A 15,990-nucleotide genomic window follows, 5' to 3' on the forward strand; every position below is an offset into this window, starting at 1 on the left:
ACAAGCACAAAGCAGAGACGGACTTCAGTGCATCCTAATGTCATTACTATTAACATTTAGTAAGGATTAAATATAAACAGCACTAATGATGCCATTGCATTTAATGAGCGAGTGAATTGGTTTGCTGTGGTACAGCTCATGTCAGAGTAATGTGCAAGCAGGCTGGAAGCTTAAATCAAGTGCCATAACTAAAGGAAAGATTATTAATTGAAAATAAGTCTTCGGTGACAGAACATAATATCCATCTAGTACTTATTTTAACTGTCTTACTTGCATAGTTTTAGGTTCTCTGCATCTATAAAGTGTAAAACAAAATATACATAAAAATAAAATTATAAAAATTATTGTTATTAAATATAATTATTATTATTCTGGGCAATAATTGCAGGTATTTTCAGGTCTACCATAAATGTTTGTGGTGTTACAGAACATGTGTTTTCTGAGCATCAATATGCACAGTGTTCTTTTCTGAAATCTCTTGCAGCTTCATAGAGATGAAAAAGGAGTGAGAAAAAACCCTGAAAGACACAGAACTCATACTGATGCTGATGTCAAGACTCGCTAAACTTGCCAATGATAACAAAAGACAAACCTCTAAACATTTAGCTAAATTCTATTACTTACATTTAAACTTATATATCAAATCTGAAATCATCCCTTTATTGGGCTGAGTTAAAAGTACTGTACAAAACTACAAATTACTTGTCGTGAGCAGTAAATTTGTGGTTTCAGGGAATTATGAATCAGCCCCTTTTTGCGTCACCGCTGACACGGTAGTGTCAGATTACAGTAATTTACCCATCTGTCATTGTGGCATTTTCATAAAGTGATGGACGTTCGGCCTCTTGTTCCACTGAACTCAAGTGAAAATGAAAAAAATGCCTTTATAATTCAGAAACTAAAGAAGGTTAGGGAGCGATTTCATATACATGAAAACCACTGAAGAAAAGGTCCCTATGCTTGAACATCATGTTCTATGTGAGCACCATCATTTATCATAATGACGAATATCAGTTAGTTCAACTTAAATCTCTTTTTTAATCCATGTGTAAAGATGCTGCAGTGTTGTGCATGTTTACTTAGCTTCGGTGAGTAGTTTAGGTGCCCTTGTTGAATTTGTTGTAGTATGCCTAAAAAGAGAGCATTTGCTGGTAACTTGTGCATGACCGTAACCAGGTGCAAGCATTTCATTCGCTTCAACTGAATAGCTCCATCTGATGGAAAATGCAAATGTAATAATAATAATAATAATAATAATAATTATAATTATAATAATAATAATAATAATGGATTGCATTTATATAGCGCTTTTCAAGGCACCCAAAGCGCTTTACAATGCCACTATTCATTCACTCTCACATTCACACACTGGTGGCATGTAGCATGTTCGGCCTAAATATGCAATATTAGCTAAATTGAAAAGAGAAAGAAAACAGCTTCAGAATTTAAAATATAAGGAAAAAAAGTCCATAATCATCATTTTTTCTGATTTGACAAACCTATCTATCTTCCGAAATTTAAATAACAGTAAAGTTGAATGGTTGAGTTAACTAAAACTACAGATTTATAATACCAAAAGCTGATGGTGATGCTTTTTTCATGAGTTTCATAAGTTACTCACATACGTACAATTTGTTAAAGTATTTTAAAGAGTCAGTCACAGTATAGTCCCATAACACAGTCCAGTGAGGGGTGGTGTGTTTAATGTTTAGGCCTTTTAAGGACGTAGTATCATCCCAATTCTGATGCTGTTGTGTCATTTAAGTTACCAGTACTGGGGATGTCTCAGAATGATCACTGGATGGGTGACATTTAACAAAAAGAAGCCAGAAATATACTTTCTGTGTAAATCTTTTTCTCATAAATAGCTCAGTTGTAGATTGTTCTCGGCAAACACGAGAATCTTGTTCTTGTGTCTTTTAATAGATGATAGTTTATAACGAGCTATAGCTATGAATTACCATATAATTCAGGGCTTGTGTTTCTTCATTTAAGTTAGAATAGAATAGAATTAGAATTCAACTTTATTGTCATTGCACATGCACAGGTACAGGGCAACGAAATGCAGTTTGCATCCATCCAGAAGTGCACATGCAGACATGCACATGCACATGCAGAAGTTCTGATAGCTGTGAGGTTTTTTCAAAGAGGATACTTTTGCTATATTTACAGTAATTGTTCAACTTTTTTTGTTTTTATTAAGAAATATCCGGGTCTTGACTGTTGATGGGAGACACAGCTAACAACGGTTTTCCATGTCAACACTAAACACTGCCTGTCTTAGAGTGTTATGACACTGTCAGACTACAATCTGCCATTAATGATGGGAATGCACATTAAATGTTGGACTCATTATTATTATTAAAATGATTTGGATGTCATATCTGATGGATTTTTGCAGAAAGAAGTTTAGTTGTTCCAGTTGGGGCTTTTTTGGGTGTTGGTGTTTAATGACTCAAACAATCTGCCCTTTGACTCAGTCAGTAGTTTGCTATTTATGACTGGACGTGAGACTCTGACGTCTGAGTGAGAGGAATAATTGTAAAAAAAAAATTCAAATTATGTTTAAATGGCATTGAAACTGAGATTTGATACTGTGGCGATTTTAAACCATCTCATCTGATAGTTTTTAGTGTTTATTCTTGGCTGAGTTCCTCACCTTTTCCTCTGCTGTGTGGGTCACAGCATGAAGAAGCAGAGCGAGGAGTCTTAAAATTGTCTTATTAACTGAAGGATTGATTCAAAACATCATTGAATGTTAGTGAGGAGTGAGCTTTGAAGGAACATGGACAAAGTTACTTTGCACAAATTGGACTAAGACACAAACAGCATTTAAACTGCATCCATCGAACTACTTGGTGTCTTAGCACAAAGTCTGAAACATTATTAAGCTTGGCTGAGTTTTCTAAACTCTCATTTGTTTGATATGCATGAAGAGCTTTCACCTACATAGATTCCACTTTTAGAAGTATTACATAAGATGCTTGCTTGACCTCCAGCGTCCAGTGGCCCGGTTAGGTTTAGGTTTAAATGGAGCTTTTACCTGTACGAGATACCAAAATGGGAATTTTATAAGACAAGAATTGTGGGAGAGTTGATTTAAAGGTCTTTTAGTACATCTTGTAGTTTCTGAATTGTTGCTTATTTAGCACATAGCTAACTTACCACTTCCTTTTCTGGTAGATGTTGCAAGGTTAGTTGGGATGAACGCATATTTGTGTGTGTGCTTAGAAGTTAATACCAGCCTCAGCAGCTTGGAGGCCACACACACCTCAGGGGCACACACAGATAGCCCAGTGGCTCCTAAATGTGCTAGATTATTAGACGATAGCATCTCTTCATCAACACGTCTGTTGTAGAAAGAGAGAGAGGTCTGAGATATAAGCCCTGGAAAGTGATAATGACTCAGTGAATCCCCCTTCAGATGTTCAGGCTGTTGGGAAGCTACAGTACAGCTAACAGGCCACAGTGCCTCCTTGTTAATCATCTCCAAATCAGGAGATGCTTATTGAAATGGCTGCGGGCCTGTTCTGTTCGGCTTTCCCTGCACCACCATAATTGCGAGGAGAGTTGGCGATGGCAGCTGTAGGCTCTCATCTCACAGTGTGTGGAGTAAAGAATCCATGGGGGAAATCAAGGCCAACTTTGGACTATCATGTACTGACGGTCAGAGGAAGAGCAGCTTAGAGTGGAGGCCATGGCTATCGGGTTTGGTTCAGTGTTTGTGCACAGCTGATCTTCTTGGTGGACTGTTCTCTCCATCATGCTCAAGATATGGATTGCTTAGATTAGTGATTATTTTCTTTGTTCCCTGATTGCAAAGACTCGGAGAACAATTTCATTAAACCAAAACAGACAGTGTGACAGGGTTAGTGGTGACGTTGGACTCGGGGTTAACACTGAGCAGGACTAAATGAGTAAAATACAGTTTATGTGGTCCTCTGCGTGAAAGGTCATTTCTAAGTGCTTTATGACGAGTAAATAGTAATCAGTTCACTCTCTCGTGACTTTCTCTTCATGCAGCGGTAATTCAGCTTCACCTACTGATGTAGTCTTCGCTCTGCTCTGCAGCCTCAGTCAGCTCCACATGCTGCCACGTGAGCTATCTCTACACTTTCTGCAGGTTTGGCTGCTTTGCAGGTCACAGAGACACCAGAATCAGAGCTACCATCAGCAGCTGCTTCCACGGCAGCGGTGCTGTTTGTTGCTCTAATGAAGCAATGAAAAAGACCTGAGAAAGGAAGTGCTGCATCTTACTGTTTAGCAGTCACTAAAACACAAAGATGAGAGTTAGTGGAGTTGTGTACCAGTAAATCGGATGCAGATCAGTTGCAGTTTAGGTTATAAAACCTAAACTTAATATTTGAAATGTATGAACTTGGACGATCTGTGCTAAAGAAAATTATGTATAAAAAATAAAAGCACCTCTCTGATTTTGTGTAGTTTCCCTGACTCCTACCAAACCAACAATGAAGCAGACTGGACTGTTGGGGTCTGAGGACTTCATGTAGTAACAGTCTAATGAAAGGCAGGACCCAGGGTTGGGTGTACCACCGAACATTGCAATGAATGAATGTTGGAGCTGCTCAGTGCTTCCATCAGGTCTAATAACACTGACAGAGAAAACCATAGCTGGTGCGCTCCCAGTTACTAGCGCAGCATACTGAAGGTTTATAATCTTTTATCTTTCACACTTCATTTTTTACTTTCTCATTGACTGCGTTGCATTTTTAGAAACAGTCTTTACCATCAAAACATCTTCCAAAGCTTTATTCTACGTTTTCTTAAGATGAATAGCCATTTTACAGGACCTGGTTGAACTTATACAGTAATATATGGTATCATAGGAGAAAATACAAGAAGCCCAAGCCAACCACCCCCAGATCTCATTACCGAGAACCAGCCTATTCATTTATCTGCTCTCTAACCGATGTTTGTTTTGAGTCTATATCTTTTGACTTATTTGAGCTACCCAACTAATTCAATTCAATTCAATTCAATTTTATTTATATAGCACCAAATCACAACAAAAGTCACCTCAAGGCGCTTCATAGATACAGAGAAAAACCCAACAATCATATGACCCCCTATGAGCACTTTGGCGACAGTGGCAAGGAAAAACTCCCTTTAAACAGGAAGAAACCTCCAGCAGAACCAGGCTCAGGGAGGGGCGGGGCCATCTGCTGCGACCGGTTGGGGTGAGAGAAGGAAAACAGGACAAAGACATGCTGTGGAAGAGAGACTAAGCCCTGATGTACTTAATAGAGGACATCCTGGGCTTTCCACTGATGTCTCATGTGATTGGATGGGCTGTTTTAGCTCCAAAGAGGAAGGAAATCACACAAAAAAGTTCAGTGCAAAGATTCTTTGTTACAGCCGTGCTGAACAGAGACGTTGCATATATGTTAGTACAAATGAAGCTTTCTTATGGTCAAGAGAAGCACTAAAACAAAGTGTGACCAGCCAAGTGCAAGATCAGCACAGAATAAAATGCAACAATGGCAAGAAGTGTAATTGCCCCTTTTCTTCCCCAGATTGTGCAGCATGCACTCAGCTGGAGAGGATTAATACGAATCAGAATGTCAGCAGACCTATGGATGCAATTCAGACTTAATAGCCCTATTTAATGTTCACATACACACTGTGACTGCACAGCACTATGCTTTAGAATACATTGCCTGTCCATCACAGATGCAAATGCAGGATTATGCTTTGATTATACAGTTTAATATAGAAATTCAGAGCCAGAGCCTGCAACCATAGGGTTTATTAGCTTTTCTCATACTTATATACTTTCTGCTTCTTTTTCAGCCAATAAGCATTAGCAGGATACCCACATTTATCGGGATATTAACATTTACCTTACTGTAAAAACTGAAAGATTAACTGTTGTAATTATCATTCTTATTAGCCTCTTCCTCTAAATACTTGTATTCACACAAGCTTAAAACTTTTCTTTAAAATATTCATATAAAGTGAAAGTTCTATGTTTTTAATCTGAGGACTTCTGTGATTATATGGATTTGTTGCTTAAGCTTAATGCTGTCATGCTAAGAAATCTGCGATAAAGGTAAAGTTTCTAGCTGACTGCTGGTTCTTCGTGTCATTAATGAGACCTCTGAATCAATCATGGGATGATTCTTTTTATGTTTCATACATGAAAATGTGCATAGCATTTTACAGTTAACAACAGTGAAAAACAGCACTGAGCTCAGGGCCTGTACAGAAATAACTTTCTATTACAGCTGTCGGGTACTACTGACCATTATATGTAAGCGACACTGAAGCTATTTCGATGAAAAATTTCACAACTAAACTTTCCACTGAATGCTTCACTTTCTGACAGTGGTCCTTCAGTATCCCATTTATTTGTATAAAGGATTCTCAGCTCTGCTACATTACATGAATGTCAGATAAATACTTAAGCACTAAGCAATGCAACAAGAGAAAACCTATCTCAAGGACACTGGTAGCCCATCTGGGATTAAGAGGTTCAAAATAAATACAACAAAGTGGATCATTTATGTGAAGAAAAGTGACACAAAACCTCCAAAATCCAACACCAGAGAGGTCCAGAGGTTGAGCCCTTCCAAAGTTATTTGGCTCTCTGTACGGTATTTCTAAATAGGCATACTGTAAGAGCTCCTGAAAGCTGCAAACATATAGAAATCGATTTCTTTTGATACAAACTATGCAGTTCAGCCTGCACCATTAACTCAAGCTTAAGCAGTAAATCCCTTTCAGTTGGGTTTAATATAAGGAGCCACAATATCACGGTTCAGTCACTGCCGTCTGATGTGATCACATGTGTCAACAAAAAGTTACACAATACTAGAGTTTCAAAGGATCAACCATATCCAGCGTCATGTTGGCACTTTTTTAAGAATGAGGGTGACGTCAAGGTTACAGATGTGCTGCAGACAGCTGTCCACACAAAAAATGAACTCAGTGACAACTCCAGATCAGGCAAGGTAATTCACATTCGAATGACTGTTTTATGACAACTTATATTGCACCAACCTCCAGGTGTTACAGGGGTTTAAGCTGCAGCAGTGCAGCAGTGGCACTGACATGGGGTAAACTGAAACATGTAAAGCTCAAACAGAGTTTTAGGGACGTGCGTGATGCAGTACCTGCTTGAAGTAGCTCCAAGGTTTTGCTGCAGTTCCTATAAACACTTCTTTCCAAACATACATGTACCTTCCTTATTTGTCTGTCTAATATGTTATTTTCATTCTAAAACAATGAAGCCATCTAGTAAGCGCTTGTCTTTCTATTTGGCTGACTTTCAGCAGTATCGTCTCTCAGTCCTAAACACTCTCTTCAGCATCTGCTTGAAATGAGACTTGTCCCTTCTCGTTTCTTTGCAGTGCCTTTCCGTGAGGCTCCAGCCTACTCCAAACGCAGAAGGGGTCCATCCTCTGGCGACGGCAGCGGAAACGGCCAGTCGCCCTCTTCGTTATCAGCGCCACGGGTCCTTCTGCGCTCCAACAGCGATAACAACCTAACAGTCAGTCAGTACCAGCAGCAGCAGCACGGTTCTCCTGGCAACTGGGCCCCCCATCTGCAGCAGCACCAACACGCCCAGCACCAATCACACCGGGCGCCCCAGCAGGGTCACTCACAGCCTGGCTCCTCAGCATTACATCGCAGCCTGTCACCCCAGCTGCTCCAGCAGATGCCCAGCGGCAGCCCCAATGGAAATGTGGTGGTTCGGACCATGGGGAGAGGCGCGAGGAGCCGGTCACCCTCCCTCAGCCGGCTGGGGGAGGAGGCCAGACGGGCTGCACCTTCACAGCGCCAACCAAGGTGAGCCTCTTCAGGACACTGAAGCGATGGGCTGTTTGTATTTGAAAAACTTTCATTGTCATGTTTTTTCTTTTCACCTGATCTAGGCTGACAGACATGAAGGTTGGGGCTCGAAAAATAACTCACAAATATTTAAATGTCAGTATTTTGCTGATTAATTCTGCAACACGCCGGGACTGGGGATTGATCTCTTCTGTCATTTTACACCTGCATGATGCTCCTATTGAAATAGATTGAAATCGCCATTAAACCATAATTTTTATACAGCTGTAAAATTACAGTTTACTATGGCTGTACCATGTGATAAGATGCTGCATTGCTAAGTTATCAGTAAGGTTGGTTAGCAAAAGTGAAGCACAGACTTCTTGGGCAGGTTATACCAGCGCTCCCCAACCTTTTTTGCGCCACAGACCAGTTTAATGTCAGACATATTCGCAGATAAATACAACAAAATAAAATGATACGACCAAAACTGTGGTATTTTAATTTAATAATAAATACAAATTCACTGTGTAATTGTGTAACTTTATTAGCAGCGTCCTCCTGAAATGCGCCAACAACACTGAGAGTAACATCCTCCTCTCTGCCCTTTAATGCTCTCTGGTTGCTATGGTAACGCGTAAATATTTCTTTCTTATTATTATCTCTTTTATTGGGACAGCTGTTGAACATAACAGTAGTTTGCCTTTTTACACTTTCTTTGCTGTCACATTTTAACTTATAATTGAAAAATAAAGAAGAAAGAAAAAGAAGAGAAAAAAATAGGGTTAGGAGGCGGCAGGGCAGGTAGGTTTACATAATACTCAGGGTTGTAACATCATATACAAAATCACACCTCATATGCTTAACATAGTCTGTCCATTTAGACCATATTCCGTAGAAGGTATCCCTCTGGAGTTTAAGAGAAAATGACACTTTTTCCATCGTATAGATCTCTTGTACAGAATGTATCCAGTCTTCTATCGTTGGTGGTTCAGGCTTAAGCCATCTTCTCGTAAAAGGCTTTTTACTTGCGGCCAGAAGGATATACAGGAGTCTTCTGTCGTTGGAATCAGTTTATCCACTGGTACATTGCACAAAAATATGGTCTCAAAAGTTGAAGGAAAAACAAATGAAAAAACATTTTGTAAATGATCATGGATTAGAGACCAATACTGGCGAATAACTTTACAGCCCCAAAAGATGTGGAAATGGTTAGCTCTGTCTCCCCCACATCTCCAACATTTATCACCAATTCCTCGATATCTTTGTTGAGCAGGGGTAATGAAAAATCTCATAATGCTTTTCCAGCAAAATTCACGCCAAACATTAGACCCAGTGGTAGCCCACTGTATCTTGCATGCGTGAGCCCAACACTTCTCTGTAATTGACAAATTACCCTCCTTTTCCCACTTCGCTTTAATATACAGAGTGCTGTCGTTTTTACACCGCAGGATGCTGTTAAATAATTCAGAAATAATTTTACTTTGCGCTTGTAATTCGTTTAGGCTCACTTTTAAGTTTTGATTAAAATAATTTCTGATCTGTAGAAATATTTCTTTCAAAATAAGATGCACAACTACAACATGGGAAAAGACCCAGGGAAACCCAGTTAACGATAAAAGACCTATAAACCATAAATTTCATACCCGAGCCTCAACTCTCGCGCCCTGGTACCAAACGACTCACGGACCGGTACCGGTCCATGGCCCGGGGGTTGGGGACCACTGGGTTATACAACTAAATCAAAAATCAATAGGTAACCAGAATATTTCTCAGCTCCCCTAAATTATGAATTTAAGCTCCATTAAAAAGTTAAATGGGCTTACTTTCTGCCTTGCTTGTTTAAAATATCCTTTCACATAGAAAGGGTAGTGAAGCCATGTACCGTGGCTGCAGCGCTGGCTGGTAGTGGGAGGCTGCTTAACCTATTAGAACCAACAGGTAACTGTTTAATTGATATTTTTGGTGTCAACAAGAAAGGACAGAAGTGTCGATTTGTATTTGGAGTATTAACAGTTTATAAAAATGTAACATGGGGCTTGACTCACTTTTCAAGCATCATGTGGCCATTTGAGGAATTGCAGTTTTTGGCGCTTTCACATTGGCTTCATTTTACTGGACTGAAAAATATGTATCACTGGTTCCCCTGGAACCACTCTGGCTTCCTACAGCAACTATGGCAACCGTTGCTATGGTTGCCTGCAGGCACTTTGCTAATGTATGCAAGTTTGTATGTATGCAGTTGGTGCACTTCACATATCTGGCTTAGCCTGTGTGTGTGTGTGTGTGTGTGTGTGTGTGTGTGTGTGTGTGTGTGTGTGTGTGTGTGTGTGTGTGTGTGTGTGTGTGTGTGTGTGTGTGTGTGTGTGTGTGTGTGCACCTACACACCTGCACAGAAGTTCACTGAGAAATGCCACCATGCATCTGCACATCCTTTTGTGGTGGTGTTTGCAGGAGCACATGACTCCCAGACGATTAACATGTGATAACCATCAATCCAAATTAAAACACATGCTCCGTGGTCTTTTCCCCTGCCTCCTCTTCCTCCTCCTCCTGTTTCTTGGCAGATGGACACATTTACAAGCACTCTGCCACACCATCACTACCCACACTGTCTAGCTCAGCCCATGGCCGATGTCAGAGAGAGAAGTGGAAAGAAGAGATGCACTTCACGTTATAGAAAAGATGTGAAGACAAAGCTGTAGTGTAACGATGGGATGAGATGAAGAACAGAGTAATGAGGAGGAGGCAGAGGTTGCTGAAGAAGAGAGAAAGGAAGTTCAAACTATGGCATGTAGAGTGAGGGCAGAGGGGATTGAGTCAAGGCAAGACAAGTGATGGGGGAGATGAAAGGAGGGGAAGAGCAGTGGAGGAGGACAGTTGTCTTTGCTTCCGCAGTAACACGAACATCACCATCACATCTTTTGACATACTTTCAATAAGACGCTCATGCGGCTTGTAGAGGAAAAGCAGGCGTGATCAAGCTGCTGTTCTCAACATTTTCATGTGTTTAACTTTACTAAACTCACGTTTGCTTTGCTGATAGCAGATGAACATGAACAGATAATATAATGCTGTCAAGCAATCAAGCAGAAGTTCTCAGCTGTTTCATTTAACAACTGATTTTCATTTGATTTTGATTGTGATTGCTTTTGAAAGGCTTACATGAATATATGATGAGGCAGTTTTAAGTATGTGCACTTTTACTGAGAGGAGAGGTTCCTTTTCTCCAATTCTAGATTTGGTGGGTTTCATTAGAGTACTGAGAAATGCTCTCTCTTTATTATCTCCCAGATTTGCCACACATTTGTTTTTAGATTTTTGTCGAAATGCAGTGTTTTAATAGGTCTAATAATTAAAAATATCCATTTTCTTTTAGCAGGTGTGGCCAGGTGGGTGCATAGGTGGATAAATCTGGCAGAAACTGCTCTTTATATAGGTCAACCTTTTCCGGCCTGCCCTACCTATATGCCAAAATCATGTAACACAACATTTTTTATCAATTATTAGCTATAAAAAAACAGGGACACATGACATTTTTGCAGAAAAAAGTATCTGATATACTGCTCTGTCTCCCGTGTTAAACCGATGAGCTGTAGGGTTAGACTAAATTTAAACAATGACTTCCAAAGTTGGTAAATCAAAATATAATTTTACTGAATTGGTATTTTTTAGTGAGATTTTAAAAGATGATAACAGGAAAGAACTTGAAATGTATTATATTATTCACCTAATTTAATCACACTGGTCTCATTTGTGTCATTAGGCTGCTTCAGAGTCACCTAAACACCAAAATGAAAAAGTAATTTTCATGATTAATAAATAATATTAGTAATATTTTATATTAGTTATTATAGATATTTTAAAAATCTGTTTGTATATAGTTTTGTACCATAAAAAATATAAAATAGAGCACACAGTACACAAATTTATGTACTTTAGTTTTTGTAAAATAACTTCATGCTTCAGTATGAAATAAGTGAAAAGTTCACATTTATAATGTAATGATGAGTGTAAAACACTGCATATCGCATCCAGAAGAAGAAATAAATGAGTATTTAAAGCATGTACTCAGGCCTCAGTTGCATTTGAAGCCTTGTGAAGTGCAGCCTAAAAAACAATAAAATAAATAGATATTTAACTAGTACAGTTGATTTATTTATTTATTTATTTATTGAATTGCAAATGACTTTGGAGTACATAAAATGTACGAAATATACTGTGTGTTCGAGAGGATTCACTAAGAGGAAATATAGTACTAATAAATACCCTATAATGTAGTATATGTACATGTAGTATGTGATCCTAATCATAAGATGCATACATGTACACTGCAAGAGTTCTGATATAATAATTAAAGATTCTGATAAAAGACGAGATCAATTAAAAATCAGGTATTTGTTTGTTTTTAACTTAATAAAAAAATCACCACAATCAGTCGTTGTGGTTTGGGCTGGTGCAGGAAGCCAAGTGGATTCGAACCAAAAGAAAAGCTTGATAATAATTACAATATAAAAATGACTAATAATGTTGGTCTGTGACCCAATCCGTAGTTTTCTATCAGGGTTAGTAATGAGGGACATTCATAGCCTGGGCTCAGTAGAATTCCTCATGGCCCAGTTCTAGAAACCAAGCAGCCCATGACCTTTTCTTGTATTTCCCCTTGGTCACATTTATATGACTGAAGTCGATATTCAGTACAAATGAACAATAATACATTTAAAAATACTTATGTAGCTCTCTGCAGCACATCCATGACTTTGGTTTGGTTATTTTCCTAATTTAGTTATTGTGTGTTTTTATAATGAGCACTTTCTGTTCGAGGGATAACCAATGTTTCTCAAACTGTGGTTCCGTAGTATCATCAGGAGTCTGGGTTGTATTATACAACACTGTAGTCTCCCTTTGTAAGATTTGTAAAAAGTTGAAACCAGATCAGATTTACATACTCCAAAAGTGCCAATTCTTTAAAAAATGAAATATAATTTGTGTTAACTTTATTTTAAAATAGTTCAAAGGTACTTATTACTACGGAGCCCCGCAGGGGACAGGGGAGAAAAAAAAATTAAGACGGACTTTTTGTGAGATCTTGCAAAACTAACTCGGGATTCAACTTTTGCGAAATCTCGCAAAAGTTGAATTCCAACAATGGTGGCAGCTACTTAGTTGTAATATTTCTCATTCTGGGTCACAAAATACACTTTTAAGATATTTTGAGGCGTGAATGTAGTTGTGTAAACGTCAGATACCTGCTCGGTTTACAAGACATCACATATTTGCAAAAGAGCTCCGACGTTTTCGGAGATCTGACACCCACTAGCTCGAAGCTAACGGGAGGTCGAGACCTACTACAGCCGGGAGGAACACCGCTCTCCCGGCACATCGTGCTTCGACCTCCCGGTCGGCTTCGAGCTGGCGGCCTCCAAAGAATGCGGCTAAAACTTTTGCGAGATCTCGCAAAAGTCCGTCTTAACTTTTTTTTTCTCCCATGTCCCCTGCGGGGCTCCGTATATTACAGCTGTTTGGGCACAAAAAATGAGCTATGAATTTGGAATTGACAACAAATTTTATTTCTGTTCTCATCATCAAATCTCACGAAAAGGCTTCAACAGTAATCGCTGCTTTCTACATTAGAGCTCCATTATTTATGTAAAAAAACATATAAAAGCACATTAGTGAGCCGCACTGTTACACTAGCTGTTGTTCGTCTATTACTGTGAACTCTTATAGTCAAGTTTAGCTCGTCTCAGTCCCACATATGTACCACGGCGTTAAATGTCTCGATGCTCAATCATCCAGGTAAGGAAATCCCAAAAAGTTGATTCTGTTCATCTGGATGTAGAGCTACCTCGTTATGTCCCGATGAACAGAATCAACACTGTGTTTATTTCTAAAGTGCTTTACAAACCTGATCATTGCGACGTTTCCATTTGAGTGCAGCTAGCCAAACAGCAAACAGCCAAATACTCCTAAAGAGACACAGGGTTGGTTTCTTCACATCGAACTCGATGTTGCAGCCAGCGACAGCCCAAAAAGCACAAAAAGCACAAAAAGCACAAAAATGTCCGTTTTTGGGAACAGCAATGGTGTGGATTAATCTGTTGGTTCCAAACTACAACACAATTTGTGTCGTGTGTAGAAACAACATGTGACTAATATCCAAAGACAGCAAAGCTAGAAAAAAAAGAGAAACTCAAGGATGCATTGTTGTTTTTGACCTTTCCACAGCAGGTATAAACATGCTGTGTGTAACAGTATAATCGTTGCCTGAAAGTATTGTGTTGCACATGTGTACATACAGTACATACAGTGTGTATATATATATAGAGGACATTCAGGTTAGGACTCTCATTGAGACCTATTTATGTGTGCTCAGCTCCTGAGGCACCTCGTTGGATAATTGCCCTCATTTTTAGAACCAATTCACTATCAAATGTCAGTTTTGTATTAACAATTTTAACATCACTTATAGGCAGTGATTGAAGCTCGTGGCACAATGACCTTGCAATAAGCCGGCTGAAATGATAATATCATGTTGTTGCTCACAGTCCGTGTCCAATAAGTGTGAACTTTAGCTCTCAGCTCATTCCCACCCAGCTGCCCTTTAAAGCTCCCAATTCCAGCACTTTCTGTTTGCCTCTGCTCGCACGCGTTCTTCCTCACCCACCCCCCAATCCAACCTCAGCCCACATACATGACAACGTCTGCGTAGCATCCCTCTGCTCCCACTTGACATGTCCTTTGTCAGAATGCCACACACATGCACAAGTGAGACCAAACTCCCACACTCACACACACAAGCTATCACACAGTGACAGCTGTCAGTTAGCCCGGGGGTATCATGGCAACAGCTAGATGTGGTGGGAAATGAGATTCGTCCAATAGAAGGACAGGCCAGTGCTGTCTAAACCGTGTGGCCACGGGGCTCCAACATACATTATCACAAGACCTGAAATCTACCGTGTCGTGCTGATTAACAGATCTGCGGGTTAAAAGCTGGCAGTGATCCCAATTATGGTGGTGAAATATGTGACAAAATATTAGTAGTTTTCTGTCTGGTTAAGAATCTTTTCAGCTTAAGCAAACATAGAGAACTTCATCTTATTAAGAAATCACACTGCTGTGAAAAACTCCTAGGCTAACACTGCAAAGTAAATCAAATTATACGTCAGCAAAGACTTGCTCTGTGAGTGTGATGCAATTATGAAGTTCCCTTAATTTGATTTGAATTGAATTACTTCAGATGTAAAGGAAAAGTTTCCATATATAAACAACCCTCGAGCCAACAGAACACAAATAAACAAAACCAAAAAATGAGAAAAATAAAATACACACGAAATGTTACGTAAGAGAAACTACACTCAGACATTTTATTAGCTACTCTGGTTTGGGCCCCTTTTGGTCTTCAAAGCTGCTTTAATGCATTATAGCATCGATTCAACAGAGTGCTGGAAATGTTTGTCAGAGGTTTTAGTCCATTTTGAAATGATAAAGTCACGTAGCTGCTTCAGAATTGATGCAAATTTCCTGTTCCATCACACTGCAACAGATCTGATGACTGTGGAATACTTTACAGCAGAGATGTCCAGCTCCAGGCCTCGAGGGCCGGTGTCCTGCAGGTTTTAGATGTGTCCCTGATCCAACACAGCTGATTCAAATGGCTAAATGACCTCCTCAACATGTCTTGGGCTGTGTCCCAATTCAGGGTCTGCACGCTTGAAGTACGCGCACTACGCGTACTACGTCCGGTGCGTACTATAAGTACGAGAAGTGCGGAAGTGAGAGGCTTGTGAAATGGGACGGTCTAGCCTTCGTCACGCTGTTCAGGTTGCCTAGCAACCATGATACTAACCGCGAGAAACGTTACATACAGCTTTGTGTGACAGAAATGAAGGAGAAAAATGTTTTGTGGGTCATTCATTTCTGTCATGACATCACTTTGATTAGTTGAGTATCTGAGGCTGAAACCACAGGACTGTAAAACATGATTGTTGGGCTTCATTTCTGTACTGAACAGTCATTTCAAGATTAGTTAGTTATATATATATATGTATATATATGTATATGTGTGTGTGTATGTGTGTGTGTGTGTAGAGGCTTTACAACCAAGTTAACGCTGACAGTACAAACATCACTAATGTCACACAACTTTGCCGACATGTGGCCAACAGCAATGTTTTAATGTTCTTCGTTATTAAA

The 15,990-nt window shown here is 39.5% G+C and overlaps 1 protein-coding gene across 4 annotated transcripts in view; it reads left to right on the forward strand.

Moving 5' to 3' along the window:
• Window positions 1-15,990, forward strand: part of LOC146525140 (SH3 and multiple ankyrin repeat domains protein 2-like) — a 355,364-nt gene that overhangs the window by 203,077 nt on the left and 136,297 nt on the right. For all 4 annotated transcript variants that reach the window (XM_085161570.1, XM_085161578.1, XM_085161585.1 and 1 more), the window contains one exon: window positions 7,371-7,809. In XM_085161570.1, the coding sequence (XP_085017696.1) occupies window positions 7,371-7,809 (439 nt within the window). The remainder of the gene's footprint in view (window positions 1-7,370; window positions 7,810-15,990) is intronic.

This window comes from Neolamprologus multifasciatus, chromosome 1 (genome assembly GCF_963576455.1).
Source record: "Neolamprologus multifasciatus chromosome 1, fNeoMul1.2, whole genome shotgun sequence".
NCBI lineage: Eukaryota > Metazoa > Chordata > Actinopteri > Cichliformes > Cichlidae > Neolamprologus > Neolamprologus multifasciatus.